The following is a 15,548-nucleotide window of genomic DNA, read 5'->3' on the forward strand; positions in this document are numbered from 1 at the left end:
CCAGAAGCCGTAAGAGATTGACAGGTTTGATTACATGCAATTTTGAAACCTCAGTATGCCAAGAAAACACCAAAAGCAGAGTTAAAATACAAGAAACAAAATATTTGTAATAACTATAAAAGCTCAAAGGTTAATATCCACAATCACTAAGGAATGCCTACAACTCAGTAAGAAGAAAGGAAAACAACCACCTAGAAAGAGGAGTGAGTGACGTAAATAGATAATGCACAGAATGCCAGCAGTCTGCCCATGTGCTATGATTACTTTTTAAACCCTGCCTTTAGCTGATCTGAGCACTCCAGCAATATTTTGTAGTTTCCAGTGTAGAGCTCTTACACATATTTTACAAGATTTCTTCCTGCAGTAACAGAAGTTTAGCTGGGACAAAGTTGCCCATGGCCCATTAGCGCTATGTATGTTCTGTAAAATGGGATGTGAATGGAAATGACAGGTGCAACTTTTGGGTCCTTCCCTAACTTCTCCTTCTCCCCTTCCCACTGACTTAAAGACAGATAGGAATGGAAGAGTAGAGGCAGTCATCTTAGAACATAAGATTAGTGTGTTGAAGATGACAGAACAACAATATGATACATTGTATGCATTTGCTTTTTAGATCCTGTAGGAAGTAAGAAGTGAAGTTACAAACAGAAAATACTATAGTATTGGCATTTATAATTACCCATGTTGTTACCCTCACCTGAGATCTTTATTTCTTCATGTGGCTTTAATCTATTGTCTACTGTCCTTTCCTTTCAACTTGCAGAGCTCTCTTTAGCATTTCTCAAAGGGCTGGTCTAGAGGTGAAAAACTCCATTATCTTTTGTCTATCTGGGAATGTCTTAATCTCTCCCTCATTTTTGAAAGACAATTTTGCCAGATACAGAATTCTTGGGTGGCAATTTTTTGCTACCAGCACTTTAAATTTGTCTTCCCACTGACTTCTTGCCTCCATGGATCCTGATGAAAAACTGCCACTTAATCTTATTGAGGTTTCCTTATATATGACACGTTGCTTCTCTCTTGCAGCTTTCAGAATTCTCTCTTTATCTTTGTCATTTGACAGTTTGATTAAAATATGCTACAGTGTGGATTTATTTGGGTTTATCCTTTTTGGAGTGTGTTGAGTGTTTTGGATGAAAATATTTATGTCTTTTGTTAAAATTGGGGAGTTTTCAGCCATTATTTCTTTGAATATTCTCTCTGCCCCTCTCTTTCTTCTCCTTCTTGGATCCCACAATGCATCTGTTGGTACACTTGATGATGTCCCACAGGTTCTTCAGACTCTATTCACTTTTCTTCGTACTTCCTTGTTTCTGGTCCTCAGACTGAAAGATTACAACTCTTACTTTCAAGTTCTCTGATTCTCTCTTCTGCCAGCTCCAACCTGCTGTTGACCCCTGTAGGGAGTTTTAAATTTCTATTACTGTGGTCTTCAGCTCTGTTTGGTTCCTTTTCATAATTTCCATCTCTTTATTGATATTCTCTTTATGTTCATCTCTTATTTCCTGATTTCCTTTGGTTCTTTGACCAGATTTTCCTTGAGCTCTTTGAGCAGTTACGACCATTTTTAAAGGTCTTTTTTCTGGTATGTCTCAGTTCTGGTCATCACTAATGGTTTAATCTTCTCCTTTGCCTAGGCCATTGCTTCTTTTTATGTTTTGTAACCTTTTGTTGAAACCTGGACATTTTGGTATTTTAATGTGTTATCGCTAGAATTTAGACTCTGAGGAGTCTGCTAAGCTTATATCCAGATAGTGTTATGACAGAGCTTTTCTTGAATGCCAGGAGCTAACAAAAAATGGAAGAGGAGAGAAAGGAGAGGTGGAGGAGGAAATGGAAGAGGGGGAGGGGGAAGAGGAGGAGAAGAGGGGAGAAGAGGAATAAAAGAAAACACCTTTTCCAGTCTTTGCAGATTTACCTGTGAGACTGCTCTCCTTCAGGGCTTATTCATACAGTGAATCTGAAGAATAGTTCCAAGCCAAAGTATAGGAGCTACCCTGATCCTTTCTGCATGTGTGTCTTGTCTTGGGCATGTGCTTGTGGCGCTAGGAATTCCTCTGTTTACATGATTCTGAAGTCCCCTCTTCCCTAGGAAACAGATTCCTCCCAGTCCTACAGCCAGCAGTATCCTGCCCCAGGCAGCTGGACTTGACTGCTCTCCCACAGTGTTCTGGAGTACTCTGTGAGCTGCTTTCTATACACAGGGCAAGTTCTGGGATGGTGAGCTCCTCAGGCCACAAGCAGACAGCCTGGGCCAGACACACATGTTCCCAGTATGTGCGTGAGGGTATAGTGCTCCCTCTAGCACTGGGACCAGAAGTCCGCAATAGAAGCACAGGCCAGCTCCACACCAAGCCAGGGAGGGGTGAGAAGGGTGTCAACCAGGACCCCACGAGAGCCTACCACTTTTTACTAGCCTTTTTCTTGAAAGAGCACTTGCCCTGTTACTGCAGTCCTTTAACTGTTTTCTGGAGCTTCGAGAAAGATGTTTCTTCCAGTTCTTGCTGGTTGCATAAAGCTTCTGTTGGGGGACGGAGCTCTGAGGCATCTCACTCTGCCCTCTTGATGGGGCAGGCCCCTCTTCCCTCTTGTCTTTTTTAAAAAGCAGAAGTTATTTCAGAGGACTGTGTCAATAACCTTGGTTGTATGGGTGCAAGGGAGCCTACATCTTCTGGCCAACAAGGAACTCCCAAAATTATTTTTTCCAGCTTGTCTAAGTTTTAAAAGGAGAGGAGGCTGGAGTGATTAGAAATGTCTGTAATCCTTAAGGTTCCTTGGCTGGTATCCCTCCCTCATGTCACACCTCGATCTATACTTTTTTTTTTTTTAATTAAATTCAGTTTTATTGAAATATATTCACATACCATACAATCATCCATGGTGTACAATCAACTGTTCACAGTACCATCATATAGTTACGCATTCATCACCAGTCTATTTCTGAACATTCTCCTTACATCAGAAAGAATCAGAATAAGAGTAAAAAATAAAAGTAAAAAAGAACACCCAAATCATTCCCCCCATCCCACCCTATTTTTCATTGAGTTTTTGTCCCCATTTTTCTACTCATCCATCCATATACTAAAGGGAGTGTGTAGATCTATACTTTTTGACATCATAGAGCATTCACTATAATTTGTAAAGTGATAAAAAGCATGCTGCAAAACAAGAGGTACAAAACAAAATGGTTCCTTAAATGGTTATATACATATACTATGTACTTCCTCATGTAGATTTGTATGGTGAAATGTCTGAAAGGAAATATATCAACGTGATCATGGTAAGAGTCAGGTACCTGATTACTTTTTTTTCCTTTTGCTTATTTGCATTTTATAATTTTTAAATATACTTGTATAATTGAAAACAAATAAAAACAACCAAAAAAGGTGTGATCTCTCAGAACAGAATATTTTTTGCTGGGATGGAATCCATCTTTGATTTCTTATTCTTCTAGCCTTACCAGAAACCTCCAAGTAACTACACCTGTCCAAGTTATTCTCCCCATCTCCCTGATGGGCACTGAGGCCTCACTGTAAGGAACCATTCTGCCCCCTGGTGGCTATGCCGAGGAACTGCAGCCCCATAGCAGTGCTGCAACAAGGGGAAACTTTGCCCAATGTGTTGATAAATTTGGGAAATGAATAAAATAGAAAATAAATAATCATGGCTAAGGAAGAAAGGTATTAATCTCAAATTGCATGCTTTTATCTAGGGGTAGAGAAGAGACACTGCTGGGGCATGGAAAGACTGAAGATTGTTACAAAGCCAGCTCACGGGGGCACTAAGCATGACATACAGGCAGATGAAATACTACAGTGGGAGGAATAGACAGTCTGTAGGGCAAGCAGCAGAGAGGAAGGGCAGGCCAAGGAGGGGTTCCCAACTAATGAAAAGGGGACAATGGCCCTTTATAGAAGAAAATCTGAAATTGGCTGCAATGGCAGAAATGGGCATGGCCAGGTACCTCCTGAGAATCTACAAATCCCAAAGGAGAAGGAATGTGAGCCATGTGTGAAGGGGAAGAAAGGAGAAGAGGTAGAAAGTAATAAGGAAAGAGACTTGGATAAGGAAAGGAGCAGGGAAAATCCATTACGTTATGTACAGCAGATGGAAGAGCTGAGGAGGAAGAGGGAGAACATCAAGGATAATAACTGTAATGGCAGCCATCATTTATCAATACTACACACATCTTATTACACACCAGATGGGGCTCTAAAGGCTTTCTGCATGCTATGTATTAACTCATTTAATCCTCGCATCAACCTATGAGGTAGGTGCTATTATCTCCCTCTTACAGATGAGGACATTGAGGCACTTTGAGCCACAGAGGTTAAGAAACTTGCCCAAGATCATGAGCAGGGCTAGGCTGGGATCCAAATCCAGACAATCTGCCTCAAGAGCCTGTCCTCATACCTACTGTACTATATACTGCTTGTCCTGTATTACTCAGCAATATGGGCCAAGTAAAAAGATAGGACAGGTGATAATAATTAACAGCAAAAGAACTTAGGAGGTCATATAAAATATATACTATTAAATAAGATACTGCACGTACAATCACTTTTGCAATATTGGAACATTCTTTCCAAATGTAAAGTGTATTTGGGCATATAAAAATTCTTCCTTAGTCAAATAAGTACTTTAAAAAAATCCCTTGTATTGAGAATCAGTGAGGCAGAAAAACATTTCCCCTAGTCCCAACATAACTGTTCAATAACATATCCTTGGATATAAACTTTGTGAAAATCAAACCTTTATTCATTGGTTTCCCCTGCTTCAAAGCATTCTAGTGCATTAGGAAAGCTTATTCCCCAAAGGAAACCACGTGAAGTTCCCCTCAACAGCTTGTTTTGTTTACTTGTGTAGTTATCATGCCCTTTCTCATACCAGCTTGCTTTGGTTAGAAGGTCTTCAGTCCCCAGAGTTCCTGCCAAATCCTTCTTATGGGCAGGATTGAAACTGGCAATTCACCAACTGTCTGTGAAAGCAGGGTCTGCGCTTGGGCAACACTCCACAGTTCCCCTTGAGCTCCTGCAGAAGTGGTGGGTGGATGCCATCTGGTTCAAGGGATTTATTTACATGTAGTTTGTTATTTAGGCCTGGAATAGTTTACGGGCTTAGCACTATTTCATTTAACAACTCTGACCTGTCTCCTACAAAAGACACTTTCAGAGTGGGAAACTTTCCAAGGTTTTCTTCTGTAAAGGTAGAAGCAAAGAATTCTGAGACCACCTGATATTTGGTTTAGAGTCTTCAGCTGATCCCATGACTCTCTTGCCCTTTTCCTCTTTTACATATTTAAAGGAACTTATTATTATTGGCCTTTGGAGTACCCCATGGTACTTCTCAAAATCAGTTCTGAGCCATCCAAGGCCTTGTTGGCACCTGCCCCAAAGTCTTGGTGGTTTCCCATGTTCTGGGCTGTCTCACAGATGTTGATTTTCCTTCTACCACTTTTTAGACTATAGGGTGAACAGGCATTTGCTTAGGTTCTCTCTGCCTTGGGGCACACACTTTTGCACACTTTTCCTAGATACGTTAGGTTAAAGTCAAAAGTTCTGGGGCCTCCTGTGGGTTATTTTAGTCTCATTTTCTGTGTGCCCACAATTTGACATAGCTCATGCTCTTCAAAATGCATGCTGAAGTTCTGATTTTTGGAGGTGTTTCACTTCTCCCTTCTGGCAACTCATCTGTGTTCTAGTTGTAACCAGTGCCATGGGGCTGCACTATCCCACAAAGGGCCTGCCATGCAGTTCTTTGCTCACAGAACTCACTTAACTATTTCCTGTCCTCCTGGGTCTTATATTAACCTGCTTTGGAAAGAAGTTATTTGTCTTGCCCAAAGTCTGACACCCATGACCTGCCTTGATGGTGTAATGGGTATTAAGAACAAAAAAATGTTTTCCAGTGACCAAATTCTGTGGCTCTTCTAGTCTCATTTAACATTCCAACTTTAGCCTTGGGCAGAAGGTGGCTGGTGAAAGTCTACTCTTGCTGCTATGATTTTGTTATTTAACAATGGAAAGTATACGCTGAGACTGCCTAGTTCACTCTGCTGGCCTTCCAGAGCAGGACCAAAGCATCCCTCCTTACTCCATCCCCAAAGAGCTAACAGTGCAGGTCAAGTCTTTTGACATTACTAGGCCAGGTTTAGGGCTGCGGCTGTTGATGCAACAAGAGGGTAACAGTTTCAATGTTTTAGAATAAAACCCAATTTTTTTCCAGTGGTCTTCTCAAAAATCAGCTCTTGCCACTCTCCCCTCATCTTATGACACTGCAGCCACATTGTCTTCTCTCTGCCTCTTACCTCCCCCAACACCTTTACCGCATACCCATGCAGGCCTTTGCTCTGAATATTTCCTCTGCCAGGAAAAGCCTTCCACATATCTTTGCATAGCTGGCCATGGCTACAGTGTCCTCTCCTCTACCTTGCCATAAGGAAGGTTACACCCTGCAAAGTGTGGGCCAGAGGCAAGCACTGAGAAGGGGTCTGCTCTTTGTTTGGGCCTTACAGAGTGAGGACAACAGACCTTTCAGCTCTCATTTGCTCCAGCTAGTTGCCCAGAGAGTCCCCTTTATTTCCTCTTTCTTCTAGGATCCACAGTGGCAACATGAGGCCTCAACAGGTCTCCTACTGTTAGCCCAGACAGCCCTGGCCTCTGGGCAGATATGGCCCTCTTCAGGCTCCCAGCTTGGTGAGAAAAGCCCCCACCCACTCCCTTGGCAGTGCACGACTTACATGTTGGCCCTGCTGGTTATGCGTTAGGGTGTTTAAGTCCTGGGCAGACATCTTTCTATTTGACCATGACTACAACTTACTTTTACCAGCAAGGCTTCCCACCTTTACTACCCCTGAGTCTAAGACACTCAATGCCATACAATCTCTTACAGCCATCACCCCTACATCCAACTGGTTCTGTGACTCAGCAGTCCCGAATCTCAGTGCTCACCGTTCTACCTTCAAGCCTCCAAGATACCAATAACGTAAAGATCCTTGCTTGGTGCCAAGACTTAAATACATTCCTTTACTCTTGAGCCTTCCCATGTGAGAAAAAAAAAGCATTTATCTGATTTGATTTGGATAACTTCACACAGTCAACTGTCTATTTGGTGGGTGGATTTTCATGTTGTTTCATTTTCCTCAACCATTTGCTTTCCTTCCAACCTTCCTATGGTGGCTTCATGACAAACTGATGTGCCCTTCTCCTATCAAAAGCTCTCCTGTAATTTTTTTTTTAACTTTTTAAATGCAGCATGACTTGTACACAAATCTTAAGTGCACAGCTTGGTGACTTTTTATATATATACACCCCATGTGACCACCCAGATCAAGACAGAGAACACTTATGTGCCTAAGAAGGTTTATGTTCTTCTCCAATCAGTACTGCCTCCCCCAAAACCACTGACCTGCCTGACTTCCATCACCATCAATTAGTTTTGCCTGCTCTTGAACTTCAGACAAATGCTTTCCTACAATCTTATTCCCAGAGTTACTATGACATCTTTAAGTATTTTTAGTGGCAAAAACCTGGCTTACCCAGGAAAGGGATAACAAAAATACAATATAAGCCTGGAACACCTCATGTGTGCCAGAAAGTAAGGAAGTGCTGAAAAGATGATGGGGTTGGGGAGTATGTCAGTTTGGATGTATTATGTCCCCCCAAACGGCATTATCTTTGAGGCAATTTTGTGGGGGCAGCCGTATTAGTGTTGATTAGATTGAAATCCTTTGAGTGTTTCCATGGAGATATGACTCTATCAACTGTAAGTGAAATGTCTGATTGGATAATTTCCATGGAGATGTCACCCCACCCATTCAGGGTGGGTGTTAATTGGATCACTGGAGTCGTATAAAGGAGTTCACTGACAGAAGGACCTCAGAGCAGCTAAGAGTGACATTTTGGAGAGAAGCTGCAGACTAGACAGACATTTTGAAGATTGCCATTGAAAGCTGATGCTTTGGAGAACGCCATTTTGAAACTCAACCTGGGAACAAGCAGATGCCAGCCACATGCCTTCCCAGCTAACAGAGGTTTTTCTGGATGCCAATGACCTTTCTCCAGTGAAGGTACCCTACTGTTGATGCCTTACTTTGGATGCTTTATGGCCTTAAGACTGTAACTTTGTAACCAAATAACCCCCCTTTATAAAAGCCAATCCATTTCTGGTATTTTGCATTCTGGCAGCATTAGCAAACTAGAAGAGGGAACATGCCAAAAAGACACAAAGTCAACTTGAAGGAGCTCCCAAGGGCAAAAGCTGGGACAATTTGAGCAGCAAAATAAAGAATGATTGTGTTCGATAACACATAAAATAAATGCATCTAAAATAAATACATGCATCTATATTGATATAAATAAGTGATTGAATAAGGAAAAAAAAAAAAAAACGGGGGGAAGGGACAGCTCTTTCTTACAGCAGAATACCAATTAATAAATATAGAAGGAATGAAGAAAATAGAAAATTACCATTAGGCAAATACCACAGTAATGACTGTTGAAGGCAAGAACCATTAGTGGATGTTAAAATTAGAGGGCAAAAGAATGATGAGAAACAAGTAATTTGCATAGTATCAAAGTATCCTGATTAAATACTTATGAATTACCCAGAGAAAAATAGTAACTTTGTAGTGGAGAAATGTGGTGGACCCCAACTTAACCAAGTGATCAAGGTCTGCAGTAGAGGCACACAGGTCAGGTATCTTCTGATAGGATGCACCGAGAATGGCACATCCCTTCCGTGGTATTCTTCCCCTGAACGCATGACCTAAATTTGATCATGATAAAATATCAGACAACCCCAAATTAAGGAACATTCCACAAAACAACTAAGCAGGGCTCTTCAAAAGTTGAAATTTTTCTGTCATGAAAGACAAAGAAAGACTGAGGAACTGTCCCACACTGGGATCCTGGATTGGATCCCAGCCCAGCAAAGGGACATTAATGGGAAAGCTAGTAAATTTCAAATAAGGGCTGTAGATTAATTAATAGTATTGCATCAATGAGAATTTCTTGGTTTCATTAATTGTACCGTGGTTATGAAGATGTAATATTAAGTGAATATACGTGGGGGCATATGGGAACTCTAATATTTTTGCAACTTTTCTTTAAGGGTAAAATAATTTCAAGATTAAAAAAAAGGGCAAAAAAATTTTGACAACTAGGTTTGAGGGGATTCCTTCCTTTCCCAAGCCCCTCCTAAGTCTCAACTGTCGCCCTTTGTGTGCCCTCCATGCACACGCTGAAGCCTGACGTCTCTCTCAGGGCCAGAGGCAGTGGCTCCAGGGTTTCACAAACAGCCACCTGCATAAGTCTCTGGGAGCTCCCTGCAGTCAATCACAGTGATCATCAGCGCCTCTCCTTCCCACAGAGATACGTGGGGTACGGTTTCTAGCCACCTGTGAGCTGGAATCAGGATGTCACAGAGCCTTCCGGCAGTGGAAGGAAAAAACCCGGGGGTTAGACTCATTGGAGTCTGAAAGAAGGACCTTGGAGTAATTCTTTTTCAGTTTTAAAACATGTTTGCTAAGAAAAAAACCTGCTAGCAATCGACTGTGAGAGGGGCTGGGGGTGGGGCAGGGAAGGGGCAGTGTTGACAGGAGTGAGCAGGTCCTTGCCTGGGAGCAGCTACAGCCTGAGTTTGGCTCAAGCGCTCCAGCCTGGCTGAGCTCTGAGGTAGAGGCGACCCAGTACAGTGATTTGGAGCATGGATTCTGGGTCTCCCTGTGTGACCCTGGCCAAGTTACTAAATCACACTGACTCAGTTTCTTTCGCTATAAAATGAGGCCCTACCCCACAGGATTGTTGCAAGGATTAAATGAATTAGCAGAGATAAACATTTAGAATAGTGTCTGACATGTGAAAAGTGCTAAGGATTAGCTATTATTAGATTGAACCTTATGAAATATTTGAACATTATATTTGAACAATGTTTTTATATTGACCTATAAAAATATAACAATTTCACGTTTCAACCTAAGGTTATTATCATTATTATTTCACATGCATAGACTGAAGGCTAGCATTACCAAGGGCTCCTCCACCATGAAAGACTTGGCCCACTCTGCCAGAAGCTCTCATTTCAACAGCCTTGGGAGGAGCCGGCTGTTGAAATACTCTATCCCCAAGTGTCTGCGCACAGATGTGCCCTCAGGTCCCTTCTCAGAGGTCTTGGAAAGGGAACCTCTTAATGTGACCCTCGGGTGTCTGTGTTTGGTGCCTTCTCCCCGGTGTTGACCCCAAACAGCTGCCTGGCCAGGGAGAAGCAGGTGCCCTTCCTTCTGGGGGGCTCTTCCCAAGGTTGGGGCACTGCCCTTTGCCCCTGCATACTCTGTCACCTCCACTCCAGCCCAGTTTGTTCATCCAGTTCTGCAGTTTTACACAGGATTCGTCCAGTATGGTTTTCTCAGTAAATTAAAAGCATGTAATTAGAGCCTTGGGTTCCTGAAGCTCTGTCCTCACTTTGCTTCCCAGTTTCAGGACTATATTGCAGGTAGTAATAATATTAATAATGATAAAAAGCTCACTGTTTTGAGGCTCTGTGCCAAATACACTGTTCAAACTGCTCCACATGTATAAATCTGTTTAATCCTCCTAACAGCCCTAGGAGGTAGATATTATTATTCCCATTTTACAGAGGAGAAAAATGAGGCATAGAAGGCCAAGTTACTTTCTCAGGATTGCATAGGTAGAAAAATGTCAGCCCTGGGACTTGGCCCCACGCAGGCCAGCTCCAGAGACTGTGGCTTAACCACTGTAGTATTGGAAGGTGGCTGCTTTCCCTTTGAATACCCTTCCACTGGCTCACCTTAACCTGGCTCTTCTTTGCTGCACCCTTAAAGAGGGTGACAAATGGCTGGTCTGCTGAAACTGCCACAACTCCCACTTCTATATCTGCAGCTACTTCACCGGTTTGTCTTTGAGCCACTGAGTGCAGCTTTTAGCCCTAGGTTCCCTCTCGCAGGCTGGGCCTGTTTGGCTGTCTAGGATACCCGTATTCATTTACAAAGCTTCCTTTGCAGTGATTCAATTACAAACATCCTTTAGTGGTTAAGATGTAGAGGACTTCTTTGTCTGCAGAGGTCATGTCCAATATCTCATTTTACACAGTGCTCTTGTGGCCTTGTTCCTTATACCTGTGTCAAGCTTCTGTCTCCTAAAGGATATTGCCTCTCCACCCCAACACAGCCAGGCATACTTTTTCTTTTATTATTCATAGAACATTATAGAACCATGGCAGTGGGAGGAACTTTGCATATTATCTAATCACCCATTCCATTTTGTCTGGAAGAAAGAGGTGAGACACCTCCATAAGTGGGATTAACTGAGGTGTTAACACAGCAGCAGACACAAATCCCCTATGTTATTCTGTGAGTTATTGCAGAAAGACCTCAAACCCATCAGAAAATCAAATATGCTACCCACTAAAGAAGATCTCTATGTCTAACATGCTTTAAAGTCATAGAGGACTGTGCTAAATGCTGTCAATATTGTGAATTGCTAAAAGCCATTCCAGGAATCACCTCCACCTTGCTCAGCTAATCTAGGAAGCACTTTTATCACAGATGACAAGGTTCTCTGAGCCTGGCTCATGATAACTCAATTAGACTTCATGCTTTCGATATCCTGTTCCACCTCAACCACATTATCAAAATTGATAGCTCACCCCGGCATACAGCCATTCCAGCCCTGTGTCCTCATTTATCTTAGGACATCACATATGTTGCTCGCTGCCAGAAGCCACAGATCTTAATCAGCAGCCCGCAACCTCGGCACCACACCTAGCATCTGCTCATGGAAGTTACCTCATCCGCGCTTTCCTTTTTCTTCCAAAGCCCTCACTTGGGCAAGTTGGGTCCTGTCTTTCCATCTCGGCTGCATGGGCTTCTGTTCTATAATCACCTAACCTCAAGTACAGAACAGTGCTGTGCGGGCATCACAAGGAGATGTTGTCCCTCTTAAAAACACCTACATCATTAAAGCTTAGAAGAATATTCAACCTTCTCTTGCTTTTTCCTCTGCTTTAAAGAGAAATATATGCCCATTAAAAACCAAACCAAACCAAACAACCAACCAGTTCAGAAATGTACAAAGCAGAAAAACAGAAGTCCTCCCCTTTCCTCAAAGGTAGGGACCATGAACAACCTTCAGGCCTTTCTCTCTGCAGACTGCAGAGTCTGGTAACTCTTCTCCTCAATTCTCGTTTTCCCCAGCACTTGGGCCTCCTGGAGCAGCTGCCTGGTACTCCTCCACAGTGAGTCTTTGAAGCTTCTCAAGCCTCCAGGACCCTGCATTCTCATGGTTACTCCACCTCAGCCTCCTTTGTGCCTCCTCTCCCTGACCTCTTAGTGAAGAAGTGTGCTGGGGCTCAGATGCTGGCCCTCTTCTCCTTCTTCTCTGTCCATTCTCACTTTCTTAGGCATCTCATCCAGCGTCCTGACTTTAAGCACCATCTAGCCAAGGGCTCCTAAATTTATATATCCAGTCCAGACCTCTCCCTTTCGAACTGCAGGCTCATAAGAATTAATTGCCTACTTGATGTCTCCATTTGGAGGTCTAATGACATCGCATATTCAACATGCCTAAAACTGAACTCCTGATCTTCTCCCATAAACCTGCTCCTCCTACAACCTTCACCATAAACTGCACAGTCATCCTGAGTCATCCCTCCTGTCATATTCTACATCCAATTTATCAGGAAATCCTGTGGGCTTTACTTTCAAACTATATCCAAATCTGACTACTTCTCACACTTTCACTGCCACCACCTGGTCCAAACCACCCTCATCTCCTACCTGGAGGACTACAGTAACCTCCTGGGTGGGCTCCCTGCTTCTACCCTTTCCTATACCTACAATCTACATAGAAGCCAAAGTGAACCTTTTGAAACAGGTTAGATCGCATCACTCCTCTGCTTGAAACCCTCCCATGGCTCCCCCTTTATTCAGAGCAAAAGCCAGAGTCCTCAGAGTGACCCACAAGGTCCTCTGGGATCTGGGTCCCTCTAGACTTCTCTGATCTCACCTCTTACTACTCTTCCTCTAGGTTGTTCTGCTCTCAGCCACATTGGCCTCCGTCTTGGTTGTCTGACTAGCCCAGGCATGCTGCTGTCTTAAGGCCTCTTAAGGGGCTAATCCTTCTGCATGGACACTCTTCCCCCAGATGTCCACAAGATTTGCTCTCTCACCTTCCTAATGCCTTAGCTCAAATGCCACCTTCTTGGTAAGCCTATTACAAAATTTGAAATTGTAACTTGTCCCTTCCCTGCCACCTAATAATTCCATTTATTCTGCTCTATCTTTTCTTTTTCATATCTCATTATCACCTTCTAACATCCTTCTTTATTTACTTATTTGCTATGTTCTTGCTTATTGTATGTTTCCTCCCACCCAGGATGTCAGCTTTGTGAGAACAGAGATCTTTGTTTCATTTCTTGAGATGTCCTATGCTTTCAATAGTGCCTACATGTGGCAGGCGCCCAATAAATACTTGTCAGTCAATGAATGAAAAGGTCTCCTAGGCCTGCCTAGCCACCCTGCAGCCTTTCTGCCACAAAAGCCCTTTTCATACTGTAAGAACTCTGGGCCCCAATGATTTCCTGCCAACTGGGAGGGGCAGCCTTTTCGAACACCCTTTCTCCCACAGAGTCAGTTCCTCTTCTCAGCCAGCTACCTGCTCTGGGACACACTTTTTTCTGCAGCCCATTAATGCATTAACTCCCACTCTGAGGCTCATTCCTAGGCTAGGCTAAGCTCTTGGCCACTCACCTGAAAGTCCTCCTCATCCAAGATCTCTTTCCTCCACTTGATCAAGAAGGCGGCACACACGTAGAGATGGAAGTGGGAGAATCCTTCTGGTTCAGACTGGGAAGGAAAATAACAGAGTTAGGTCTCTGAGCCCTGACAAGGAGCTGGCTTTGGTGTTCTCAACTCCAATTGTTCTGAAAGGTGGGAAAGTAGCACAACACTCATTTTATGGCTGGGCGAAGAGAGGCCTTAGAAACTTAAGCAGAGGACCTGCCCATAAGGCTAAGGCAGACATAGATGTAGAAAGGAGGTAAGGGGACTTCTCAGGAAGCTGGGCGCCTCAGAGACAGCCTGGCATGGAGAGGGCAGGGGATCTCTTCATACCTGGTATGTGTCCCACAGGCGGATGGTGCAGCGAAGGGGAAGTTCCCGCATAAGAAGATTGTTCATCCAGCGAAAGGCAAACTGTAGGTATTCGACCTCGTACCTCCTGAAGTGATTATGTACCTGCTCTGAAACAGGAAGTGCCATTGGCCCCGTGGGCACAACCTAGGGGACTGGACCCTGAAAGAGTCACATGAGCCAAAAAGGCAGTTTCCATTTCTTATCATCCACATCCCCTGGGGAAGCCGGACATAGAGGGAGCAAATGGGCATCTGATTGCATTTCTGTTTGATTCCACCATCTCACACAATGCTCCACAGCAAACATACACACAGCACTTAGCTCAGCCAGCACGTAATAGAAGTATTTTAACATCCCATTGTGATGTTCTAGTTGCCTCTCTTCTTCACGGGGCTGCTCTAGACATAAAGCAGGAGGCATAAGGTTCACTTGGCTGCTTGACCTCATTATTCATCAGAGAAAGAACCAGCATGGAAAAGAACCTTGGCGGTCACTTTGGCCACGCTCCCACCGGTGAGGAATTCCTCTTCAGCATCCTTGACAGATGGTCAGCCAGCAGGTACTTAAACACTGCCAGTGAAGGAGTCTCACTGACTCCACTCAAGGGCAGCTTCTTCCACTGATGTATTAAGTGATTTGTCAGTGCTTTTCCATATTAAATAGAAACTAGCTGCCTTTTTACTCCCTCCCACCCTTGGTGTTAGTGTGGTAATACTGGAGCAACCCAAAACAAACCTGTTCCCTATTCCACATGACAGCCCTTCAAATAATGCTTAATAGGATTTGGCTTTGTTTTTTTAAAAAATAATTATCCTCCTCAGTTTCCTAATCTATAAAATGAGGGTAATCATTCATACTCAGAGGGTTTGGAGGACAAGATGAGAAAATACAAGTGCTTACAACAGCACCTGGCAAAATCTAATAAAATTTCTGGAAGAATAATTAACAGTGGTTGTTTCTGAGGCTTAGGATTTGAGGAGGGGGGAGAATTTTTGCTTTTTATTTTGTGTTTTTCTGAATTGTTTAAAATTTGTACTGAGTAGGTATTACTGTATTTATCAGGTATTTGTAAGGGCAGGGGAAAAAAAACAGAAGGGCGGAAAGGGGCAAAACCCACAGCCTCTCCTCTCTGGGACACAGCTGATTCCAGGCCTCTATCAGTCAGCTTAGAACTCCTGCTGCGGGCAGCACATGTCCCATGCCAGGCTCCGGGTGAGGGGTGAGAGAGGCCTGGACGTGGGCCCCACCGCGGGCCCTGCCAAGGCTGACAGCTGGGTCAGGGTGATAAGGCAGACACAATGCATACAAAGCAACTGTGAATAAGCACATGAGCTGAGAAGACTGCAATCCTAAGTCGTACAAGGAAGCTGGAGTAAGTGGAAAAAATCAGTAATAGTTT

General features: G+C 43.4%; 1 protein-coding gene across 2 annotated transcripts in view; it reads right to left on the reverse strand.

Moving 5' to 3' along the window:
• Positions 1–15,548, reverse strand: part of TBC1D22B (TBC1 domain family member 22B) — an 82,873-nt gene that overhangs the window by 3,052 nt on the left and 64,273 nt on the right. For both annotated transcript variants that reach the window (XM_037843598.1, XM_037843599.1), the window contains 2 exons: positions 14,129–14,256; positions 13,766–13,861 (listed from right to left, as the gene is read on the reverse strand). In XM_037843598.1, the coding sequence (XP_037699526.1) occupies positions 13,766–13,861; positions 14,129–14,256 (224 nt within the window). The remainder of the gene's footprint in view (positions 1–13,765; positions 13,862–14,128; positions 14,257–15,548) is intronic.

This window comes from Choloepus didactylus, chromosome 7, assembly GCF_015220235.1.
Source record: "Choloepus didactylus isolate mChoDid1 chromosome 7, mChoDid1.pri, whole genome shotgun sequence".
Taxonomy (NCBI): domain Eukaryota; kingdom Metazoa; phylum Chordata; class Mammalia; order Pilosa; family Megalonychidae; genus Choloepus; species Choloepus didactylus.